General features: G+C 44.2%; 1 protein-coding gene across 1 annotated transcript in view; it reads right to left on the bottom strand.

Annotated features, from left to right (window-relative positions):
• Positions 1-498: 498 nt before the first annotated feature.
• Positions 499-23,943, bottom strand: part of HEPACAM2 (HEPACAM family member 2) — a 62,679-nt gene continuing 39,234 nt past the window's right edge. The window contains exons 5-9 of the mRNA XM_053258817.1: positions 5,568-5,693; positions 5,454-5,478; positions 5,287-5,324; positions 2,128-2,201; positions 499-769 (exon numbers count right to left, since the gene is read on the bottom strand). Of these exons, the coding sequence (XP_053114792.1) occupies positions 662-769; positions 2,128-2,201; positions 5,287-5,324; positions 5,454-5,478; positions 5,568-5,693 (371 nt within the window). The 3' untranslated portion in view covers positions 499-661. The remainder of the gene's footprint in view (positions 770-2,127; positions 2,202-5,286; positions 5,325-5,453; positions 5,479-5,567; positions 5,694-23,943) is intronic.

The raw sequence follows: 23,943 nt of genomic DNA, 5'->3' as shown, positions 1-23,943 counted from the left end.
GGAATCTATTTTTGTTATCATTACCAATCAAAACATTTTGCCAGAAAACTCCTTTATAGTCCTCTATTCCCAACCCTCCAGCCCTTCCAAGGTTTGTCTTGTTCACCCAGTGAAAAATGTCTTGCTATTCCCTGGCCTGTCCTTCCATATGATTCAGGGAAGGAAAGAAGTGAGCTTTTCACTTTATGCCAGACTGGTAGTTAGTTGAAAGCAACCAGAATCTCTTCTCTCTTGCCATTTCTGAGTGACTTCATGGCATGGCATGTAGTGAATGTTAAGAAAGATTTTCGCTTAGAAAAATAGAAAGATTCTCAAACAGAGAGGTTTTCACCACTTGCCTCCCAATTTGGTATAAAGTGAGAGGCTGACCCCTTATTATAATTTATAATTTACAAAACATGCTAGATACTTTAACAGCTTCCTGTCCACAGATCTACAATCCCCTTGTCCTCTGGGCATGCCATAGGATCTGCCACTTCATCTAAGCAGGCACAAAGCAATGACACCATTTTCTTCTGGTTTCATTTTTGAGATGTGGAAAAACTTGCAGGAAGGGTCTCTTGCTCTGTCATCTCCACAAGTGCAGGTGACTATCAACAGATTCTTTGTCTTCAACTATTACCAGACTCCTGTGGAACCCAGTTGATGGATTAATTTTGACTTACTCTTGATGCTCTTGGTGTTGTTCAGGAATATGCCGAATAATTTCATAAACTGTACCATTAAAATCCTGCCCCTGCACAACATCAGAACCAGAACAACTTGACACCTAGAAGTAGGAAATAAAAGTTTTATCTGACAAACTTAGGGATGACTAGAACAGAAGCCTAAAGCTGGTTTAGAAATCCAGCTTTACATATTGGAATGGGCACATTCTTTTGTCCTAGGGCCGACCTAGATGTGTTATGGAAGATCTGTATTGTATCTATATGTTTTGCCTTGTGGGGCTAGGACTGGTCCTTCCACGAGGTCACCACAAGCAAATACTTGGGATGCTACTAAGATTGCAAGGTGCTCCTTGCCATCTTACATGCCTCCTTGTTGCCCACTACCATGGGAGCAGCTCTTTGCTGAGTGGTGGTGGCACAGCTAACCCTTGGCAAAGAGACATTCTGAGATGGTGGTCCTCCTCTTCTTCCCCTTTCCCCCTCCTTCTCTATGGCTGCTTCCATGGCTGCCTCCGTGCGTTGAGCTGACTATGAAAAGAGAAAATGAGTGGAAGATGGAGTGCAAAGAGGGGGAGTGGATACCAGAGACACTTTATGGATTCCTCTCTCTACGTTTCCTCTTCTCTTCCCCCCTTTCATAGCTAGCCTGCTATGTAAAGGAGGAGGGTGTGTGCACAGTCAGACAACAGTGGCGGCTATTACTGTTGAAAAGGAGGAGGAAGAGGTGGTGTGATGGAGAAGGCCATGCACACTTGCCAAGTTAAGTGGTGGTGGCTATTGCTCTGAAAAGAAAGAGGAGGAGGCGGCGGCAGCAAGTGTGCAAGAGAGAAAAAGGTGGGGGTGGTATTTGGTGATCTGACTCAATGTACTGAGGTTTGGGGCCAGCACTGATTGAGATAAATAGTAGCTTGGAGTAGGGGAGGTTTCATTGGAAAAATGGTGCAGGGGAAAGGGTTAAGCCTTCCTTCCCGCACTGACCAATCTGAATTTGAATCTCCCTTTATGTGGGAGATCCCGTTTACAAAAATCCTGCTTCACTTCTACTTTGGCCCCTTATCTAAGTTTTTAGGCAAAGTAAGTTCAGCTCTATGCACACTGAGGCATTTTATAGCTGTTCAGTGTGGTCTGAAGTTCGTAAGTTTTAGGAAGTGGTTATAGCACTGAGAATGAAGAAATAACAATGAAAGAAACAGACCGGAAAACAGGAACCAGATTTAGTGCTACTAAAATAAACTGTCTACTTTCTTTATGATTTTAATGTATGGTTTACATTTTTGGAAACCTTTAAACTCGGTAATATTTCTGCTTTACAGGACCGTTGTGTTGTACTTAGTCACTGTGGTACATTATACAACATGGCAGTTAATGTTTCAATATCTCTAGGGAGATTTTGAATCTCCCTAGAGATATTGATCTCTAGATAGAGATCTCTAGGCACCTTTATTTTACCAATACTTACCATAGATATTCCTGCAGGATCTGGGAATGCAACAAATTCATATATTCCAAAATCATCTAGTGCATTTTCATGTCCTAAAATGCAAATATTTAGATAGAGAAAAAGAATATTAATTATTTACCCTTATGCTCCACTTCTACTTCAGTCCCACTGGAATCCTTAAGTGTGCATGGGTGTATTTAAAAGGTCCTCAGCTACACAGAGAGAGTATGGGTGAGAGATACATGAGAATGAAAGGAAATCAAGAAGCACAGAAGATTGCCAGGACATGGAGATGCCAGAGAGGAAGATGGAGAACAGGTAAACACAGCAAATGGGATGTCAAATGAAAATAGGGAGGAGTCTAACAAAAGCAAGTAACTATTTCTATTGGCACCACTAGAAGTAAAAGATTGTGCTATAGAATTAAATACATCAGGGTGCCCTGGCCATCATCAGGGGGTGGGCATCTTGGGCAGGTGAAGTCCAGGGCCCTAAGAAGTGCCCCCTGGTGATCCCTGAGACATGCTCTATGCCCACAACCTTTGTGTGATGGTGGAGCGACTTTACTGGAGCCCACCCAGGCAGGAGGGAGCTCATGGAGCACAATTGACTGATGGCCTTCTGAAATCTGGAGTCAGCCACCACATTTCCCTCACATTCAGCAGAAACTGTGACAATTCCAGGCGAAACGGATGAGTTGTGGGAGGTTTGTGATTAGATCTCACAATATGCTTCTCTGAGGGAATGTAGGATGCACTCAAGGAGGCAACTATTAGACCTCTTTTGAAGAAGCCTACATTAGATCCCTTAGAGTTAAGCAATTATAGGCCCATCTCCAACCTTGTTGCCATGGTTGGCCAAGGTGATTGAGAAGGTGGTAGCCTCTCTGCTACAGGCAGTCTTGGATGAACTGAAGCAGATTATCTAGACTCATTTCAAACTGGCTTTTGGACAGGTTATGGGGTGGAGAATGCTTTAGTAAGCCTGATGGATGATCTCCAGTAGAGAACTGACAGAGGGAGTGTGACTCTGTTAGTCCTTTTGGACCTCTTGGTGGCTTTCAATACCATTGACCATGGTATCCTTCTGGTTCGCCTTAGGGGGTTGGATACAGGAGGGAGTGTTTTACAATGGTTCTGCTCATACCTCTCCGGTAGATTTTAAAATCGGATGGTGTTGCTTGGACACCGTTGCTCTGCAAAGCGAGAGCTTTTATATGGTGTTCCTCGGGGCTCCATTTTGTCTCCAAATCTTTTTAATATTTACATGAAACCCTGAGAGAGATCTTCAGGGATTTTGGTGCAGGGTGCTATTAGTATGCTGATGGAACCCAAATCTATTTCTCCATGTCAGCTTCAACAGGAAATGGCATAACTTCCCTTGATGCTTGCCTGGGTGCAGTAACGGACTGGATGAGAGATAACAAACGGAGCCTGAATCCAAACAAGACAAAGGTGCTCATTATAGGGAGCCACAATTCAAGAGATGGGAGAGATCTGCTGGTTCCAAATGGGGTTACACTCCCTGAAGGAACAGGTGTGTAGTTTGGGAGTACTTCTGGATCCAACTGTCTCTCTAATACCTCAGGTGGAGGCAGTGGCCAGGAGTACTTTTTTATCAGCTTTGGCTGATACACCAAGTGTGCCCTATCCTGGAAGAGAGTGACCTTAAAACAGTGGTGCACATGCTGGTAACCCCAGGCTTGACTACTACAATGTACTGTTTGTGGGGCTATCTTTGTATGTAGTCTGGAAACTGCAATCAGTGCAGAATACTGCTGTCAGGCTGGTCTCTGAGATGTCCCAAAGACACCATATAACTTCTTTTCTGAAAGAACGACACTGGCTGCCGACAGATTTCTAGGAAACATACAAAGTACTGGTTATTACCTATAAAGCCCTTAGTGGCTTGGGCCCAGGGTATTTAAGAGAATGCCTATGAAGATAGTCAAAGGAGGTTCGTCTGAGGGTGCTGCCAGTTCATCTGGTGGTGACTCAGAGGCAAGCCTTTTCTGCAGTTGTAGAATACACTTCCTGTTGAAATTAGAGCTCCTCTATCCTTGATGGCTTTTAGGAAACAACTAATGATGCACCTATTCAGCCAGGCTTTTAGTTGAATGTTTATACTGTTTCTTTGTTTTAAATGGTTTTAAATGAATTATGCATAAGTTTTGATTTTGATTGGCTGATTTTCCTTGTTTAACTGCTTCAAGACTGTTTTTAAAGTAGGCAGCATACAAATGTATTAAGTGAATAAATACATAAAAATAAACATTTCTATGTATTTAGGAGAGGAGAGCTGGTCTTGTGGTAGCAGGCATGACTTGTCCCCTTAGCTAAGCAGGGTCCACTCTGGTTGCATATGAAAGAGAGACTAGAAGTGTGAGCACTGTAAGATATTCTGCCTTGGGGTTTTCTTTTTAACGAAAGGCGGTATAGAAATGTAAAAATAAATAAATTCCCCTCAGGGTCTGGCACCACTCTGGGAAGAGCAGAAGGTTTTCAAGTTCCCTCCCTGGCTTCTCCAAGATAGGGCTGAGAGAAATTGCTGCCTGTAACCTTGGAGAATCTGCTGCCAGTCTGTGAAGACGATACTGAGCTAGATAGTTCAGTGGTCTGACTCAGTATATAGCAGCTTCCTATGTTTCCTATGTTTCTAAATATTTCTAATTTTCTTCAAAGGCAGGTGTGGTTCCTCCCCCGCCCCCACAAAGCCTGACTGAGGGGTGCTGAGGGAGGGTTGTGTTTTCCCTATTGAGCCAAATAAAAGGAAATAACAGATCAGGAAAATGGCATGTGGGAGAAAGGTTAGCGCTGCCTCCACCCCAGTACCACAGGCCAAGTCCAATTTGGGCTCGTCATGGCTGTTTTAAAGAAAAAAAACATAGAAATATTGAGAGATCCAATCACAGATCTCTCACTTTTTGTCTAGTATGGCCCTCTGCTATCCCCTTCCCCTGTGATGTAATTTATGAATGAACCTCTACAGCAGGGCAGCACACTTTAGGCCCTCCAGTTGTTTTTGGACTACAACTCCCATAATCCCCAGACACAGTGGCCAATAGTCAGGGATTATGGGAGCTGTAGGGCAACGTCTGCATGAGGGCCAAAACTGTGCAGCCCTGCCCTATAGGGTCTAAAGGGTTTTATTCATATTGAATGCCTTATTTCATATTACCTGAAATTGTGTGTGCTCCTCTGTAATCTGCTTCAGGCCTAAAAACATCAAAAGAAATCCAAGTAATTAACATTCAGTATTGTTTCAGCAGAGTAGAAGGAAAAGGATGCTGGGCTTAAAATAAAATTTGTGTAGGGTTGTGGGCAAATAATGATTTAGTTTTCTACCTGCTCTTCTGCATCTGCTGTATTACTGAAAACAAGTGAGACAAAGAAAAATCAACCCCTCTTGTCACAGTTTACAGACATAATGGGTATTATTGAGCATTTAGTTGAACATACCTTTATGAAACTGAAATCTTTTCCAAAATGTTAGAAGGAACATTGATACTATCAAAAATAAGGAAATTCCAGTTATTATTGCTAGAGGTGACAAATATTTTCCTTTTTGGGCCAGCTGCTCCAGTCCTGTGTCGGAGAAGAACAGAAGTATACATTTTTATGTTTAATTTGCCATGATAATTTGTAGAATAAACCTGACAGTTAGGCATATCTATAATGCAAATTAAGTGTACTCTATTGCACTTAAGCGTGCTGTGGAATTTGAACACTGCCACTATTTAAGTAGTGTAAATACTCCTGGAACTGGAACCTCCTTTTTAGTCTGCATTTATCCACTAGAAATCCGCTGCAGTTAAGATTCTGTTGACCCTTCAACAATCCAAACTTGTTGTTTCTTCATCTAACTTACCTTGCAGTACAGACAGGTGAAGAAAAGTATACATTTTTTCACTTGGGCTGGGCTCAGAGTGGGTCAAAAGTGTCTGTAATGATAGTAGGAACAAAAGTGTTCCATGAATTTGTACCTCAGAGGGAAGCAGTTCTGGGGAACATCAGCAGGCAATGGACATCTAGGCCAGCAGCCATTTTGAGATCAGTTTTAGTAACAATTGCACAGTGCTAACTGTCATAAGAACATAAGATCCTGCTGGATCGGGCCAAGGCCCATCTAGTCCAGAATCGTGTTTCACACAGTGGCCCACCAGATGCCACTGGAAGCCTACAGGCAGGAGTTGAAGGCATTCCTTCTCTCCTGCTGTTACTCGCCTGCAACTGGTGTTCAGAGGCATCCTGCCTCTAAGGCTGCAGGTGGCCTATAGCCCTCAGACTAGTAGCCTAGGGTTAGGGTCAGCGGTGGCTTCAAAAGTTTTTTGTTTTTTGTTTTAAAATAAATTTAAGGTGAAAATGTGGGAGAAATTGCATCCTGAACAGGACAAGCACTTTCCCCCGAAAATGTGGGACATCCCGCATAATGCAGGACTGTTGGCATCTCTATAGTAGCCATTGATAGATCTCTCCTCCATGAAGTTATCCAAACCCCTCTTAAAGCCATCCAGGTTGTTGGCTGTCGCCACATCTTGTGGCAGAGAATTCTACAAGTTGATTATGTGCTGTGTGACCCCTGGTTCTAGTGTTATGTGAGAGGGAGAAAAATTTCTTTCCCCAACCTCCAGTCTCCTTTTCAGTGTCTGTGGGAGCAAGCAGTGGTATCCTCCCCTCTCTTGAGCCCATTTTTACTGCTGTTTGGTAGCATTATTTCACAGGAATTTCTCTTCATTGTGGTTTAAAGAAAAAATGCAGTTGCCTTTTCACCCAGGGCAAGTCCCCTTATTTAACTAAGTGGTCAGGATAATTTATTAGAAAAGTGTGAGTCATTGGTTTCACTATTGTTTTTAAAAAGTGCTTAATCATTCTGCTAAAGAAAGCCTTCAAAGTTTGACTGTTCCTTGTGTATCCTAATTTGCTGTGCTTGTTGTGGCTACATGTGACCACAAGAGGGTGCTCAGCACATTGATCTCACTGCTTCTGGTTTAGTTTAGCTTGCAAAAGAAAGATTGAAGAAACTGCCTCAAACAGCCAGAAGCAGTGGAGGCTCCTCTTTAGGGCCAAATTGGGCCAGCCCTCCCAATCAATCAATCAATTAAAAAAAAATAAGTATTTAGTTGCATTATATCTATTAAACAAATACTTCTTTGTGACCTTAATAACTGCTATTTCATTCTAGCTTTATTTTTGTTTTTCCATTGCTTCTCTCATGTCTGAATCATGAGTCTAGGCTCTTGCTGGCAGAAGAAGGGAACTGCAGATTACAGATCACATGACAAGGTTTCCTTGTCTCTTGTCTTCTTAATACAGGGAGGGCCAAACTGGCTTCTCTTATCTTGGCCACCTCTGGGCAGGAAAAGTCCCATGGGAACTGCTGAGCTGGCAAATGATCAGCCAATAGAAATTTTCAGCAAACAGGAATTTTCAGCCAATCACATAAAGCACAATGGCATAAAGCAATCTTGGGCATGGCTAGACCCTTGGCTAGACCCTTGGCTACTCCTTCAACTACAACTTCTCTCTGATTGGTCAACTGTCCACTGTGTGGGCTGGGCCATGCACACAAAGACAAATTGGCATATTGGGAAGAAGGGGCACAGTTCTAAAGAGCAGATTATTCCCCTCCCGTTTTGGTTTGCTGTTTCTAGACACAGCAGAAGGGCCTTGCTCCAGTGGATGGAATTCAAGGTAAGTAGGCCTAGGCTAGTAGGCCTTTCCCCCCAAATTTGTGCTCCAGTTAGGTTGGCAAATCCTACTGAAACTATTCCTGCAGTATTCTGCCCCTCCTCCATGTTTTTCACAATATTAACACAGGGTAAGGGCCTGTCTGGTTCCCATAATAGGAAGCCCAGTGGGTGAATTATTCAAGGTACTAGGCCTAGGCTAGTCCACTTAAACCTTTAATTTCAAATTTGTCTTCCAGCTAGTGCTGGAAATAGGGATGTCCAAATCGATTCGGGTGCAAATCAATTTGTACCCGAATCTAGCTGATTTGGAAGATTTGGAGACAGAACAAATTGCCCCTGTGGTCCAAATGGCTAGATTTGGGTCCAAATCGAATTGTGCCAGATTCGATTTGGATTCCTCCTATTGTTTTCCCCAGATTCCCAGCTTTCATTTTTTAAAAAAGCTAAGCTCTAGCCCTTGTAGAAGTGGAGTTATGGAGCAAAATGTGTGGTTACTATTTTTCAGTTCTTTGTATTCTTTGGTGTATAATACCTTTTCCTCATCATGAGTCCCTATGAGGATTCATTACACACCTTCATTTCTTTTATTCATTTTTACTGTCTTTGGACAGTGCCAACTATCAACTGCCATGTGCCAACTACACCCCCCTCCAACCAGCAAGGCAGTGGGGTACTACTCAGTTTATGTTCTAAGAATTTTTTCAAGTGTTTAGACTCTTTGGTGTCTAATAACCTTCCCTCATAATAAATCTCTATGAGGATTCATTACACACCAAGGAGTCTAAACACCTCAAAAATTCTTAAAATATAAACTAAGTACCTAGTGGCTTGTGGGTTGGGGGGTAGTTGGCACATGGGATGCCACTAGTTCCCCACTTCCACCCACAAAGCAGTGGGGTCAAAATGAGCAGAAGAAATGAAGGCATATAATGAATCTTCATAGGGATTCATTATGAGGGAAATTAGTAGACACCAAAGAATCTAAACACTTCAATATTCCTAAAAAATAAACTGAGTACCTCATTGCCTTGCAGGTGTGTGTGTGTGTGTGTGTGGTGTGTGTGTGTGGTTGGCAAATGACAGTTGACAGTTGGCACTGTCCAATGACAGTCAAAATGAACAGAAGAAATGAAGGCGTGCAATAAATTCTCATAAGGATTAATTAGGAGGAAAATTATATATCAAAGAATTCAACACTTGAAAAATAGTGACCACACATTCTGCTCCACAACTCCACTTCTACAAGGGCTAGAACTTACTTTAAAAAAAAAAAAAAAAAAATTTAAATGGAAGTTGGGGATCCATGTAATGTTTAGGATAGCGTGACTTTGAATCCCCAGTATTTCCTGTGGTCGAAATATACAAAATCAGTAAAACCTTAAAAAAATCATTATAGTGCCCCACTGCCTTGACATATGGGTGGTAAGTGGCACCCATGGGGCCCTAACACCTCCCAAATTTGATGACCCTAGGACCTTTATAAGTGGTGTGAATCAATCTGAATCAAATCTTGGGTAATTTGGGGGGACAGATTTGGACACAAAACAAATCAGGGGTGATTCAATTTGAGCACAAATCAAATTGAAAAAATTGAATTGTGCACATCCCTAGTTGGCAACTCCTACTGAAGCTATTCTTGGAGAATTCCATCCCCCCCCCCCGCACAATGTTTTTCACAATATTAACCCAGGGGAAGGGCCTGCCTGCTTTTCAAAGCAGTTTACATAGCAAAACTACTACTACAACAAATATTTGTATACTGCTTTTCAACAAAAGTTCCCAAAGAGGTTTACATAGAGAGAAAAAATCAAATAAATAAGTTGGATCCTTGTCCCCAAAGGGCTCGAAATCTAACAAGAAACAAAAGATAGACACCAACAACAGTCACTGGAGGGGTACTGTGCTGGGGGTAGATAGGGCCAGTTGCTCTCCCCCTTCTAAATACAGAGAATTACCACTTTTAAAAGGTGTCTCTTTGCCCTGTTAGCAAAAGGAATTAGAAAATGGTTCTTTGTGCCCCAAGTTGGCTCTCCCCAAGAAAGACTGATTCTTTTAAAAAACAACACCCCGGTCTATGTTTATAACAGCAGTGCATACATACATCACTTGTATATTGTCAGTTTTTATAAGCTTGCAGTAGAATAAAATATCCACTGTATTTTTCTGTTTAGCAAAGACTTACAGACTCAAAACCGAGAATAACACATTTTCCTCTCCCTCAGCAATAATATATTATTTATAGTCTGTTTTTTGTTGTTGTATCAAAATAAGATTTTGTAAAATAAATCATGGGGAATTGTTTTAAAAGATGCCATTTTTCCCTGCCACTTAAGTGCTTGTTTATTCTTAAATCCTAAAAAAAGGGTAAATCCAGATATGGTTTGAAATCAGATGGATGGTCAATATGTATTTGCCTATTTGTCTGAAAGTTTGTGTATTTTCTGTCCTGATAGATCTTTTGGCAAGGTAATCCTGATCTAGTTTTTTGTAAGGAAGAAGTTGTATTTGTCCACTTGTCTGAGGATTTGAATGACTTCTTGACCACACTTAGTGCTATACTCTGAATTTGGTTGGTTCACATTATAGCCATCATTATCAGCTAGTACCAGACTTCTCTTTCTCTATGAATTTGTCTAATCCTCTAAACTGTGCTAAATTGGGGTGTGTGTGTGTCCTTGGCTGGACCTTCCAGTAACGGAATTACGGATCCTTGAGAAGGGTGTTAGAGACCATAGTAAGCTACCTTCTACTGGGTGTTCTGTAGGAGAGACTCTGGTTGGGAATACGGGAACTGGTGTTCAAGTCTTTGAATAATAGTATTTATATTATGTTTTTGAATATTAAAAGTACTTTATAGATACAACTTCATGAACCATGATAAAAGTACTATAAAGTGGGGATGTGCATGAGCTGGTTTGGCGCCTCCTCTGGGAAGTACCGAACTGGCTCTGGCACTGGTATCCGAACCAGCCTGGTGGGGCAAGAAGTGGTTCCCGCAAAAAGCAGGTAAGAAGCTCCTTACGTGCTCGTCCCTACCCTGCTGCTTTTCTGGTAACTCCATGCGCGGCTGTAGCACTGATCCCTGCAGCCTCCCTGTGGTGTTGGCATGTACGCTGGCCATGTGTGTGCTGCGGAGGCGCAGAGGCTGCAGGGAACAGTGCTGCAGCCGCACGCGGCCTTTTGGAGAGCAGACGCTGCTGGCGGAAATGTGGCAGATGACCAAGTAAGATGACCTTACCTGCTTTTTAAGGGAACCTCTCCCCACCCCACCAGTGGCTGCACAAATGGCTCATGCACATCCCTACTGTAAAGTAGGTTAGTTGGGGCAATGGAGTTAAGCAATATCAGTTGCCTACCTACTAAGTTCATGCAGATGCTACACTACTACCCTTTGAATCTACCCTTTGAAGCTTCTGATTGGCATACAATGGTTATCCAAAAGTGTGTAACCCTCACACCACAAAAAGCATGTGTGTTGTAATGGCATGACAAAAAATCCAAATTGGCCCCACCAACTTCAGACTTCACCAGCTGCCACTGGTCAGGAGGGTAGGAGCAGGTACAGAAGACCATTGAAGTACTGGGGAAAGAAGGCTAAGTAGGCAATAAATGCAATGGATATGAAGAAAGGGAATGCAAAATGCACTGTGGAAGGAGGTGATACAGGAATATCAGTGGATGTAAAGTAGTAAACTGAGAAGCTAGGCACATAATGAGAAGAAAGAGGATCCACACAGACTTAGAGGACATAGAAGATCATCATTCTGGAAAGCTGTAGCAGCCATGCATAGAGGGTTTGTGTCAATGTCGTTAGTGTATGCATTAATTATGCAATGGTCTGAGGACTTGGATCCACCTTGCCCAGCTTGTCTGCTACAATGATGCCACTTAAGTCAACACAGATACTTAAGTATGTGTGATGCCACTGCATCCTTATGGATAGACAAGGAACTAACTGCCTCGGATGGGCCAGAAAGCCGAAACTGAGACAACCTGATCTGACCCTTCTGCTGGAAAGGAGGTAGCACGTTTGGTAATCAGCAAGGGGTCAATCTTCCATGAAGGCTGCTTGGTAGATATAATTAAAAAGTAATAATTAAAAGCTAAGCAGTACTGCTTAGTGAGGGGGGAGGAAAAAGGACCTAGTATTTACAGGACAAGGGTAGCAGCATTCCACGCTCCCCGGAAAAGCTCTAGATGCCAAAGTCTCAGAGATTAAGAAGGTATCAACACTTCACCTTTGTATGGGATCATTAGTGTGCAGAGCAAAATATCCAATGGCTCTGTTATTTGCTTCCAAGGGTGCTGCCATGCAGTGTTCCCTCTAACATTGATTCCCAGATTATGTTGCCTACAACTCCCAGAATCCCCAGCTGCAATGGCTTTTGCTTGGGGAATATGGGAGTTGTAGTCAACAATGTCTGGGAATCCCTGTTAGAGGGAACACTGCTGCCATGTTTGTTTCTACTTTGTGGCTATTTTGTTTTGAAGACCAAAGAGGATGAGGGAGGGCAGCACATTTGAGTGTAGTAGACAGCCAGAGGCCCCATGACTGGAGCCCCTAACTTAAAAGGAACTTCTCTCCAGTTCAAATACTTCTAATCAGGTCACTTTCACAATCTACTGTTGGGCTAGATACTAGTTATTTCTTAGAGACACACTAATGGTGCTAAAGTGTCATTTGCCCTCTCTCAGAGACACTTAAGCAGGAGGGGAGCGTGCAAGCCCAAGACTCCTCATTCATGTAAAGCCAAACCATGGTTTGATGTTACAACTTAACCAACACTATGTCTTCCATTTGCTTTTTTGAGATGGTGTCTGGGACAAGAATCAAAACATATCCACGGTTCCTAGGTGGCTGGAAATAACCTTGGAGGTCATTTCAAGCTGCTATTTTGTCAAGAGGAGCCATTTTGTGGCTCATTTTTTTTAAATTTCTCATGGAAAAAATGGGCATTTGGGACTTGGGGAGGTATTCTTGGACACCCGTGGAGCACAGTAGGGTACTCCCCACCCTGCATTCCCCCCTTTTCCACACAATTCCTAGCCTCTAGGAACCTGATCCCCCCCAATCCCATTGACTTTAATGCCCCATTATCAGCAGTTCCATTATTCCATAGAATGGAACCCCTTTGGATAATGGGGTTCACCTGTACCTGCTAGATTGCCCAGATATTTTTCTGTAAGCATCCAAAATTTAATCTGTAGTATCTATGACTTGCATATCTTTTGCAGTATATTCAACATTGCCTGGTGCCAATGCAAAATTATATTTGTCTTCCAAAGTGTCTGTCTCTAGTTAAATAGATATAATCTTGTTTCTCACCAAGTACAAATAGGAAAGAGATAAGCTGTATCCATGGCTTCACAAAATTGCAAATGAATTTGAGGGATTACTTTTGGCTATAGTACAACCATATGATCATAAAGTAGACAGTATCCAAATGGAGGGTGACCACACGCCAAAGGAAGCTGTGGGAAGTAAAAGTAGAGATAAATTGTGCAACTACTTTTTTGCTTCCAGGGTAACTTGTGCATCTCTCCTACAGAGGAATGCATGAATTCTAGATGTGGACAGCTAATAGAGTTCACTGAAAAGAAAAGTTCTCCCTTTGCACGTTATCCTAGAAGGCGGGCTGCTGCTTAACCCTTTTGCATCATTTCTCTAATCAGAATTTAGTCTCTAGTTTGCTTTAGTGCTCACAGGGAAAATCTTTTTCCTCCATGGCAGAAAAGCTAGATGAGAAAGTATTTCCCTCTATTTCTTCTCCTTCTCCCTCAGTGCCCTTTCCACCACTTTTTCACTCTACCATGATAGCAGAATGGGCTTCCTGTTTTGTGCACAAACCTACTATTTCCTTCCCTAGCAAACTGTACTCATTGCCACAAGAGATTTCTACCCTCCTGGCTCCTCCAGTGGTAGACTCCCCAGTCACCCAGCTAGTCCTTTTAGGGGTAACTCATCTTCTTTTCACTCCTTCCGTTCTTCCTTCAGACATCCAGGTTACTCTACCAGCACCTCATTCTGTGACAACAGGAATTTCAACTCCAGATCAACAGGCCGACTCTAATGGCAGCAGTGTGGCAGAGAAGCATTCAGACATCAGCACAGGCAATTCCAGTTCCCCCCTCCCAGTCCCTCAAACAATGACTCCCTACCGGTCAGAGACAGGCTCTTAAAATTTGCAGAAGCCTGATCAGGCGTCACCTCCAACTGCTGGACTCTTTCCGAGGGCCTCTCCCTAGAGTTCTCTTCAATTCCACCAAACCATTTTATCTCCACTCCAGTCTCCAAGATACCGGTCAAACACCAATGCATGTATCAGATGATACAACATCTTCTTCAGATCCAGGCGGTAGAATACATCCCATCGACAGATTTATGTCAGGGCATATATTCCATACGATTTTTGGTCCCCAAAATGGGCAGTCCTGGACTTCAAGGCTCTGAATCGGCACATTTTCAAACACTTGTTTAGGGTGGAATCTTTACAGACCATCAAAGAGGCAGTGAAGGACCTAGAGATTCTGTCATCAATAGATGTATCAGAGACATACCTTCATGTCCCAATCCACCCCAACCATTACTTATCTCCGGTTCTGCATCAAAAACCTTCATTTCCTGTACAGGGCTAAGCCGTTTGGGCTGTCATCAGCACCGAGGGTATTCACAAAAGTCATGGTAGCCCTGATTGCATACATGCGCACATAAGCTATTCACACCCATCTGTACCTAGACAACCTTCTGATCAGGTTGTTGTCCTTTCACTAGGCCCAAAGGGACGTCCAGAGAACCCTCTTCCTGTTCCAGTCGCACGAGTTTGTAGTCCACTGCCAAAAGAGCCACCTGCACTCGACACGACTGCACCACTTGGGAGACATCTTCAACACTTCCGTAGGCCTGATCTCATTGCCACCAGTCCGCAGGGAGAAGATATTACATCTCATATCAGCAGTATTGAGCCAGTCGTCAGCGGATCTCATGTTTCTAGCCCAACTTCTAGGCTCCATGATATCATGCCTAGAGTGCACCCTGTGGGCCAGAAGGCATCTGCACACCCTTCAATGGTGCCTCCTCCTCTACCAGGACCAAATCATAGCTTGCACTAGCTGGGAAATTCCCATCTCTCTCCACCTCTGTCTATGCCTTCGCTAATGGTGCTCCACAGACCTCCAAAAGGGGCTTCCTCTGCATCCCCCCTCTCAGGTGACCATCACCACGGATGCCAGCCTTTCAGGGTGGGGGGATTATTGCCTCAACCACTATGCCCAAGGCATGTGGAGCCCCCAGGAGCAAAGGAAGTCAATCAACCTGTTAGAACTGAGAGCTTCCTTCCATTTATCGGACAATGTCATATCCTGGTCAGAACAGACAACGTGACAGCAAAGTCTCACATAAACAACCAAGGAGGCATGAGGTCAAAGGCACTCATGACGGAAACTGCTCTCCTGTTCACATGGGCAGAAAAGAAAATATGCTCAATTGTGGCCAAACATCTGAGCGGCTCTGCCAACCTTAGAGCAGACTGGCTCAATAGACAAAGGATCAACCCAGCGGAATGGTCCCTCAGTTCAGAAGTCTTCAAACTGATGGCTGAGGTTCTGTAATTACCAACACTAGACTTGTTTGCGACCGGCCTCAACAGTCAATTACCAAGGTTCTTCTCTCAGTTCACACACCCAAGAGCGGAAGCCATAGACTCCCTCTCAACATAATGGCCAAGGGCTCTCCTGTATGCGTTTCCTCCTACAGCTATCATATCAAAGGTGTCGTAAACCTGCCACACTCGATGAGCTGTCCGTAATTTATGACACAGCAGCAGGCAAAGAGATGTTTCTGGTTACAGTACTTCTTTCAGGCAGGCATGAGGTTTTCATCCAGAATCTGTAAAAAGCACAGGAGAACAAATAACTACCAAGCACCAAGTTCAACCTGCATTCCCCCACAACCAAGGTCGCTCACCAGATTCCAGAGATCCCGAGTCCAAGGGTCCAAGGCATCACAGAGGGAGGTATCAAGGCTGTCTGACGAGCTGTCTCCAGCAGCAAGACAGAGTGAAGCTGCCCAATTTATAGCAGGTTGCCAGCTGGAATCAATCAGTGCTCCGTCCAGTCAGCCACCTTCAATTAGTCTTGTGCACACCAAGTGACTGCTGCATCTCAACTCCCTGATTTTGTCACGCCACTTCTCACACCTGCGTGCCCTGGGAGATAACACTGGCAGCGAGAGTTCTTCCTGGGATTCATCACTCTGCTCTGCCTCCTGCACCAAGCCCTCTTCGAGTGCCTACTCACTCTGATCACAAAGCTGGCCCTCGGGAGCCTTGGGTAAATTCCTTGCCTTCCACTCCTCTTCCGTCCTCGAAGAAAGGCTTGATAGAAGGTCATCTAGAAACTTCTCCAGGAAAAGGTGCTCATCATCCTGGTGGCTCCCCTCTGGCCACAGAGACCATGGTTTGCCGACCTAGTCTCTCTCTCCACATGGCAGCTTCCCAAACGCTGAGATCTACTGTCCCAGGGGCCAATCCTACACCACAACCCAGATTGGCTGCAATTCAACGCATGGACATTGAACGGGCATCTCTGGCCCATGACTCCAAGGTACAGGACACCATCCTAGCTTTGAGACATCCTTCCACTACGAGAATCTACTAGGAAACTTGGATGGTGTTTTCCCACTGAGCTAGAAGGAAAGGATTTACATCCACCTCTGACAGGGTTCTGAAAGTATTGGCTTTTCTACGGTCGGATTAGGCTTGGGCCTATGACCGAGCACGCTCCATAGGCAGACATCCATGTTATCTTCTGTCTTGGATATTACTGCCCCTGGCTCTTCTCCATCCACACATTAGACATTTCCTAAAAGGGGCAAACAACCTGGCCCCTCCAATTATACACAGATTTCCCTCCTGGAACTTGGTGCTTAATGCCCTCACCCAGGCCCTGTTTGAGCCTCTAAGCTCTGCTTCGCTCAAGATCCTGTCATACCTTTTTTTTGTAGCAATTACTCCAGCTCGTCGAGTGTCTGAACTGGACGCTCTTTCAGTCCGCAAAGAGCTGTGTGTCTTCCAAAGTGACGTTGTCATTGTCAAGCTGGGCCCGACCTTCATAACTAAAGTCAATTCCTCCTTTCATAGATCTTAACCAGTGGCGCTTCCTTCATTCTGCCTGTCTTCAGTACACAGTAGAGAAAGAATGGCATACCCCGGACGTTCGGAGGGCACTGTGCATCTATATTTGAAGGGCCAAAACCTTTCGGAAGTCTGATTCCCTATTCATATCCTTTCTACTGGCTTTAATGGGAAACAAAGTATCCAAAACCACTCTTTCAAAATGGATCTGGGCCACTATTTCACTGGCATACGAATCATTGCATATCCCAGTTCCTCGAGGCATCATGGCTCATTCTACCAGAAGTTTGGCGGCATTTTCAGCTAACGCCCCTCTACAAACTATCTGCCAGGCAGCTACATGGTCGTCAATCACTTCCTTCATTCGACACTACAAGATCTCTTCCTTCCATGTGGAACAAGAAGTCTTGGGCTGCACTATTCTTCACCAAGTAGTGTAATATCCACTTTCCCTCCCAATACCATTGATTATACAGGCTTGGGTATGTCCCGATGGTTAAGGATGGGCTCAAATTATGGCAGAAAAAGAGGCCTTGGTCTTATCTGTGAAGGGTTCTTTTTCGTTGTAATCAGAGCCCATCCGATCCTCCCACAGTATTACATCCTTTATGATTTTCCAGTTCCTTCAGAGATATTACATTTTTGGGGGTGTCACCAGTAGGGTGGTGGTCGACTTCCAGGGCGTTCAGTCCTTTCCCCCCTCTGTGTTTGTATTATGATTGTTCTCTGAGTTGTCCTTTAGCTCTCTTTAGTCTCCATGGCATCCTTCCACACGGCAATCTGGAACTGGGGTGTGAGGGCTCCCCCTGCTGATATCGGAGGTTTGCTGGGATAATTGAGTGTCTGTTCCTGAGGCATGCTGGATACACAACCCTATGGTTAAGGATGGGCTCCGATTACGGTGAAAAAGAATCCTTCACAGGTAAGGCCAAGGTCTCTTTTTGGTTGTGTGGAAGCAAGGTAGGACTAAAATCTGTGTAGCTTTACCCTTACCTTGCTTCTGTACAGTCAGTTTTACCCAGGTTGTCCTCCTACCTTGCTTCTACACAACCAAAAATTGGGAGCACGCACAGATCCCAAACCTGGATAAAACATGTTTTTTGATTGTGTGAATGACCTCATTGCTTCACATCATATCTTGTTTGGGTTTCCGAAGGGAGCTTTCCACATCATAGGAAGTAAATTTGCTCTTAGAGGAGCCACTTCTGATATAACATGCAAAATATGTAATATATGATGAGCTCTTAGGCAGCTATCATGTGATTGTCATCTTGTGATGTCACAAGAGCCAGTGTGGTGTAGTGGTTAGAGTGCTGGACTAGGTCCGGAGAGACCCGAGTTCAAATCCCCATTTAGCCATGATACTTGCTGGGTGACTCTGGACCAGTCACTTCTCTCTCAGCCTAACCTACTTCACAGGGTTGTTGTGAGGAGAAACTTAAGTATGTAGTACTCTGGGCTCCTTGGAAGAAGAGCGGGATATAAAATGTATAACAAAAACAAATCTGAAGCCCACTGCACAGTTGAGATGATAATTCCATTTATTTTAAAGGTTCTGCCTTTAAATTCCATCCCATGTCTCCTTTTTATTGTTTATTGTTTTTTATTGTTTTCAGCAAGCTTCATTCTTTTGGCTCTAGCACCGGTTGCAATCAGGGCTTATGCTAATATGCATGTTACCACAGACAGCCATAAGACTGCCATGCTTTTTACTTCTCCATGCTTCCTCTATTTATGACTGACTCTCTTGCCACTCAAAGCCCTGCTTTGTAAGATGGTATAATAAATGATGGCCTTATTTTAGAAGTGTACTAATGTTGACATCATTGAAACCAATAACCCTATTAGTCATAGTCTGTAGAAGTTTGAAGGTCACAGGTTAGAACTTGCCTGTGTTTGTGTAATTTTTAGATTTATGTTGATTTGATATTAAAATGATTTATTTGATGTTAAAATATTATTTAACTTTACTAAAAATTGCAGAGGATTGATATCATAACATAATTGTTATCATAACATAACCATATAGAGGATCAATGCCAGCTGAGATGGTCACAAAAACAATAGTAAGAGTAGAATAGAAGATGTATTCCAACACATTTCGATAAGAGATCTTTCTCACCGAGGGCCAGATGAACTCATGTTAAATGTACACATGCACAAACATATTGTGTGTTCTGTTGATAATGGAAGGGAGTCTACTTTCTTTTTAAAGCAGCCTATAATTTCTTTTTCAGTTTCCCCATATAGAGTCCTTAAGGCTGTTCTCATGCGCAGCCTAACCCAGGCTAGGGATGCCCACCCTGGGTTAGAATGCACGTGAGAACCGTTGAGATAAGAGCCCCTGGTGGCGCAGTGGTAAAAAAACTGCCGCCCTGTAACCAGAAGGTTACAAGTTCGATCCTGACCAGGGGCTCAAGGTTGACTCAGCCTTCCATCCTTCCGAGGTCGGTAAAATGAGTACCCAGAATGTTGGGGGCAATATGCTAAATCATTGTAAACTGCTTAGAGAGCTCTGGCTATAGAGCGGTATATAAATGTAAGTGCTATTGCTATTGCTATTGCTACTTTGTAGCCTGGCTCAGTTGAGCCCTGAACTCGGGCTCTGGGATTGTGTGTTCACTGAGGCTATATTTATCCCCAGCAGTTACAGAGATGGGTGCCTAGAGTGCCCATCTCCTGGGGGGAATCTCCCAATGCATCGCCATGTCACTCGGTGAATGACCTTCTTGTGGGTTTTACCTACCAGAGATGAGATGATGGGGTTTGCCAGAGATACTATAAAACAAAAGTTATGTCTCGAGGTGATTAACCTATCTTTTGGCACTACCATTTACGGGCAGTTTTAGTAAATCTCTCAGGTATGACCTGCTATATGCATTGCTTCTAATCGACATTGGTCCCATGGCTATCATGGTGGCCATGAAGTTCTGAACTGCAATAGTTATGGGTCGCTGGGTATGAATGTTAAGATTCCCCAGAACCAAATCTTAGGTGACTAATACAAGACCTAAGATCACTTCTTCCATCTTTGTTCTAAATTTGTTAGGGGTTGATGGTATACCAATAGAATGCAACAGTGATGTTGATGGTATACCAACAGAATCCCTGTTTGGTCTCAAGAGTCCAAACTCAGGTACCTACATTCAAAATAGGTGGTGTGCCAGTAGAGTACCTGACAAGGGAGATGGAATCCTTGTGGAAATGTCAGTCCTACTTCCCCTTCTGTTAGTCCTGTGGTCCTACACTGAACATAATTGGGCTATGGTAGGATCCTAGCTGTGGTCTATAAACATGGTCCCAAATTACCTCCCTGCCACCTGCCCCCATGAGCATGCTTGCTCTCTGAGATAATCTGGGAAGCCCCCACAGTGTGTTCTGCCTTTGTTAGAGGAACACTTGGTGGGCACATGAGAGAGGACCTCCTTAGTGGCACCCTGGTTATGAAACTCCTTGCCTCAGGAGGCTCATCTTACACCTACCATCTCCTGTTTCTGTGGACAAGTGAAAACGCATCATTCCCCTGCCTTCCAGGTGACTTTTAATTTGTAGTCATTTATTTTCTCTGTATCACTCAAGGGATACTGTCTGCTGTCTTCTCTCATTTGTTTTAGATTTAATTTGTTATTTCTAATTTTATGGGTGCTGGTTGTTATTGTAAGCCTCTGAAAAGGCAGGCTATGAATAGTTGAATTAAGTAGTGCTCCAGGAGTTTAGCTATAATTGAGCGGATGGGTTCAAAGAACCTGGGCCCCCCAGCTTCTGAGAGCCTCCTAACTCCACCCCTCCCTATATTCTTCATTATCTCTTTCACTCCGAGGGGCCCCTGGGAATAGGGGCAAACATGGGTCCCCTCTCCCCTAGCTACACCCCTGAAGTCCTCTATAAGTAGACTAAAAACAGGAGCCTCTCAGAACTTGGACCTGGACAAGGGAACTAACTTGGTATACCTTGTAAGGCCTGGCTGGAGAGCCAGTATAGTGCAGTGGTTAGAACATTGGATTAGGACCAGAGAGACCTGCATTCAAATCTCTGTTCAGCCATGAAACTCATTAGATGACTTTGGGTCAATCACTTATCTCTCAGCCTAAACAACCTCAATGAATTGGTATAGGATAAATATTACTATGTACACTGCTCTGGTCTCCTTGGAGAAACAGTAGGATATAAGTGAAAAAATAAAATAAGGGATTCTATCCTAGCTCGGATATGTCCAGCTCTCTCATGCAGATCAAGTTCTGAATAGCAGTTAATGCAGTGGTTTTTATTTGATTTTTTAAAATTTTTTGATTTTTACAGTGATTTTTATTTATTTTATTTTGTAATAGGAGTTCAACATCTTAAAATTATATGGAATAATTAAAAAACAACAGCAACACCTACTGGAAAATAGCCCCAAAAGTACAAATACACAGATTTTGCTATCACTTCAGATCTTCAAATAAACTTTAAAATGGTTGTTCTATATTCCTCTTATTTATTTACCTAACATATTTCTATACCGCTCAAAACATGCGTCTCTGGGTGGTTTGCAATTTTTCTTGCTGAAAGGCTGTATATAAATTTGTGTCGTAGAAGTATAGACTGCCCTGGTTTGCTTTCACTAATGAGAAAATTGAAATGTTTATTTCTAATGCAACACAAAAGCTTTGTATATGTTTTTTTCCTCCCCAGGCATAATATATATACACATACGCACAAACAGAGGGAGACCGAGAGAGCGCGGTATCATTTTCACTGTCAAACTGTAATCTATTTTCTTTTCAGCATATATGAAAGCACAGAAATTTCATTTGGGGTGATTATTTAAAATCCCTCTGTATAACAGACAGCTGTTTTCAGCATAAATGCTCAGCGTGGTTTGCTTTTTATGAACGCACATACAGTCATATGCACAAAAACATGTCTGCGTGAAGAGACATCTGTACATTTGTACAACATAATGTCTGAATAGGGCTACTATTTCCTCTCTTTCAGGCACAGGACACTCCTTACATACTAACAAATCCAGTTTGAGTAAGGAGTGAGAAAGAGAGCTTCTAAATAATTAATTCTCTTAGCTGGTGCATTTCCTGGATTTGGCAGCAGAACTCTTGCGACACACTGCGAGAGTTCCCGGGCCCAGTGAGAGTTGAGGGGAAAGAAAAAATGGCAGTGGTGGGGGTGGGCTGCAAAATGGCCAGAGGAGGTGGCCTCGGCTGGCTGCTGAGAGGTGGATGCGGCAGGACGGCCTGTCCTGTCCAGGCCAGGCTGTCCCAGGTATGGAAGAGGCGGCGGCAGCCCGATCTGGCGGGAGGTGGCAGGGCAGCCTGGCCTGGCCAGGCCGTCCCAGGTATGAGATGTGGCAGCGGCCTGACCAAGCAGAAGGCGGAGGTGGTGGGATGGCCTGGCCTGGCCATCCCAGATTTGGAAGAGGTGGCAGCCTGGTCACTGGAGGCATCGGAGGCCGGGATGGGAGGAAAAAATTTCATCCCACTGCCACCCCGGTAAGAAGAACCTCGCTGTGGTGGGAGGGGGAAGGGGCCAAGAGAGAGTGAGGGAGGGGGCCAGAGGGAGGGAGAGGGGGGAAAGAGGGTGTGGCATGAGGGAGGGGGAGGGGCAAGAGAGAGTGGGGCAGGAGGGAGAGGGAGGGGGAGGGGGCAGACAGAGTGGGGCAGGAGGGAGAGGGAGGGGGTAGACAGAGTGCAGCAGGAGGGAGAGGGAGGGGGGCAGACAGAGTGCGGCAGGAGGGAGGGAGAGGGGGAGGGGGCAAGAAAGAGTGGGGCAGGAGGGAGGGGGAGGGGAGGGGGCAGAGAGAGTGGGGCAGGAGGGAGGGGGAGGGGAGGGGGCAGAGAGAGTGGGGCAGGAGGGAGGGGGAGGGGAGCAAAGAGAGTGGGGCAGGAGAGGGGAGAGGGAAGGGGCAAGGAAAGTGGGGCAGGAGAGGGAGGGGGAGGGGGCAAGGAGAGTGGGGCAGGAGGGAGGGGGAGGGGGCAAGGAGAATGGGGCAGGAGGGAGAGGGAGGGGGCAAGAGAGAGTGGGGCAGGAGGGGGAAACAGCAGGCCCCCAAAGAGCGCAAAGATGCTCTGTGCAGGTCGGCTAGTTGAAGATATATTGTGCATAACATAGAGGTTGCTGGCAGTCTCAGAGCTCACCCAATTTCTCCCCAAATACTTTCCTTTCTCTTACAAACCATTCTCTATTAGATAAACGATATATATTAACTCTGCTGCACAATTTGTCATTATGAGGAAGCATAAGTATTTAAATCGTTTTGCATGGTATTTGGGGTGTGTCTGTGTTGCGATTTCATGTGTTTTTACTCTGTTTAATGCTGTGTTGTGAGCCTCCCAGAGAATAATTTTTTATGGGGTGGCTAACAAATACACTTTTCATCGTCATCATCATCATCATCATCATCATCAGAAATGAACCCATCACAAAGGGCATTTCCATACTACAAACCTGTTTTGTACTGATTTAACTGTCATGGCTTCCCACAAAGAATCCTGGTAACTGTAGATTTGTAAGAATGCCAAGACTGGCTTTTGGGCGGGCTATAGGGTGAAAACTGCCTTGGTCGGCCTGATGGATGATCTCCATTTGGGAATTGACAGAGGAAGTGTGACTCTGTTGGTCCTTTTGGACCTATCGGAAGGCTTTAGATACTATCGGCCATAATATCGTTCTGGAGCTTCTGAGAGGGTTAGGATTGGGAGGCTCTGCTTTGTGGTGGTTCCACTCCTACCTCTTGGGCAGGTTCCAGATGGTGTCCATTGGAGACTGTTGCCTACAAAATCTGAAATTTTGTGTGGTGTCCCACAGGGCTCCATATTGTCTCTGATATTGTTTAACATATACATGAAACTGCTGGGAGAGATTATCAGGAGATTTGGTGCTAGGTGTTATCAGTATGCTGCTGACACCCAAATCTATTACTCCATGTCAGCATTGTCAATGGCTGCTAATCGGAGGGCTATAGGCCACCTCCAGCCTCAAAGGCAGGATGCCTCTGAGTACCAGTTGCAGGAGAGTTAC

This window comes from Hemicordylus capensis, chromosome 6 (genome assembly GCF_027244095.1).
Source record: "Hemicordylus capensis ecotype Gifberg chromosome 6, rHemCap1.1.pri, whole genome shotgun sequence".
Classification (NCBI taxonomy): Eukaryota; Metazoa; Chordata; class Lepidosauria; order Squamata; family Cordylidae; genus Hemicordylus; species Hemicordylus capensis.
This window is presented reverse-complemented; position numbering and strand designations above follow the sequence as displayed.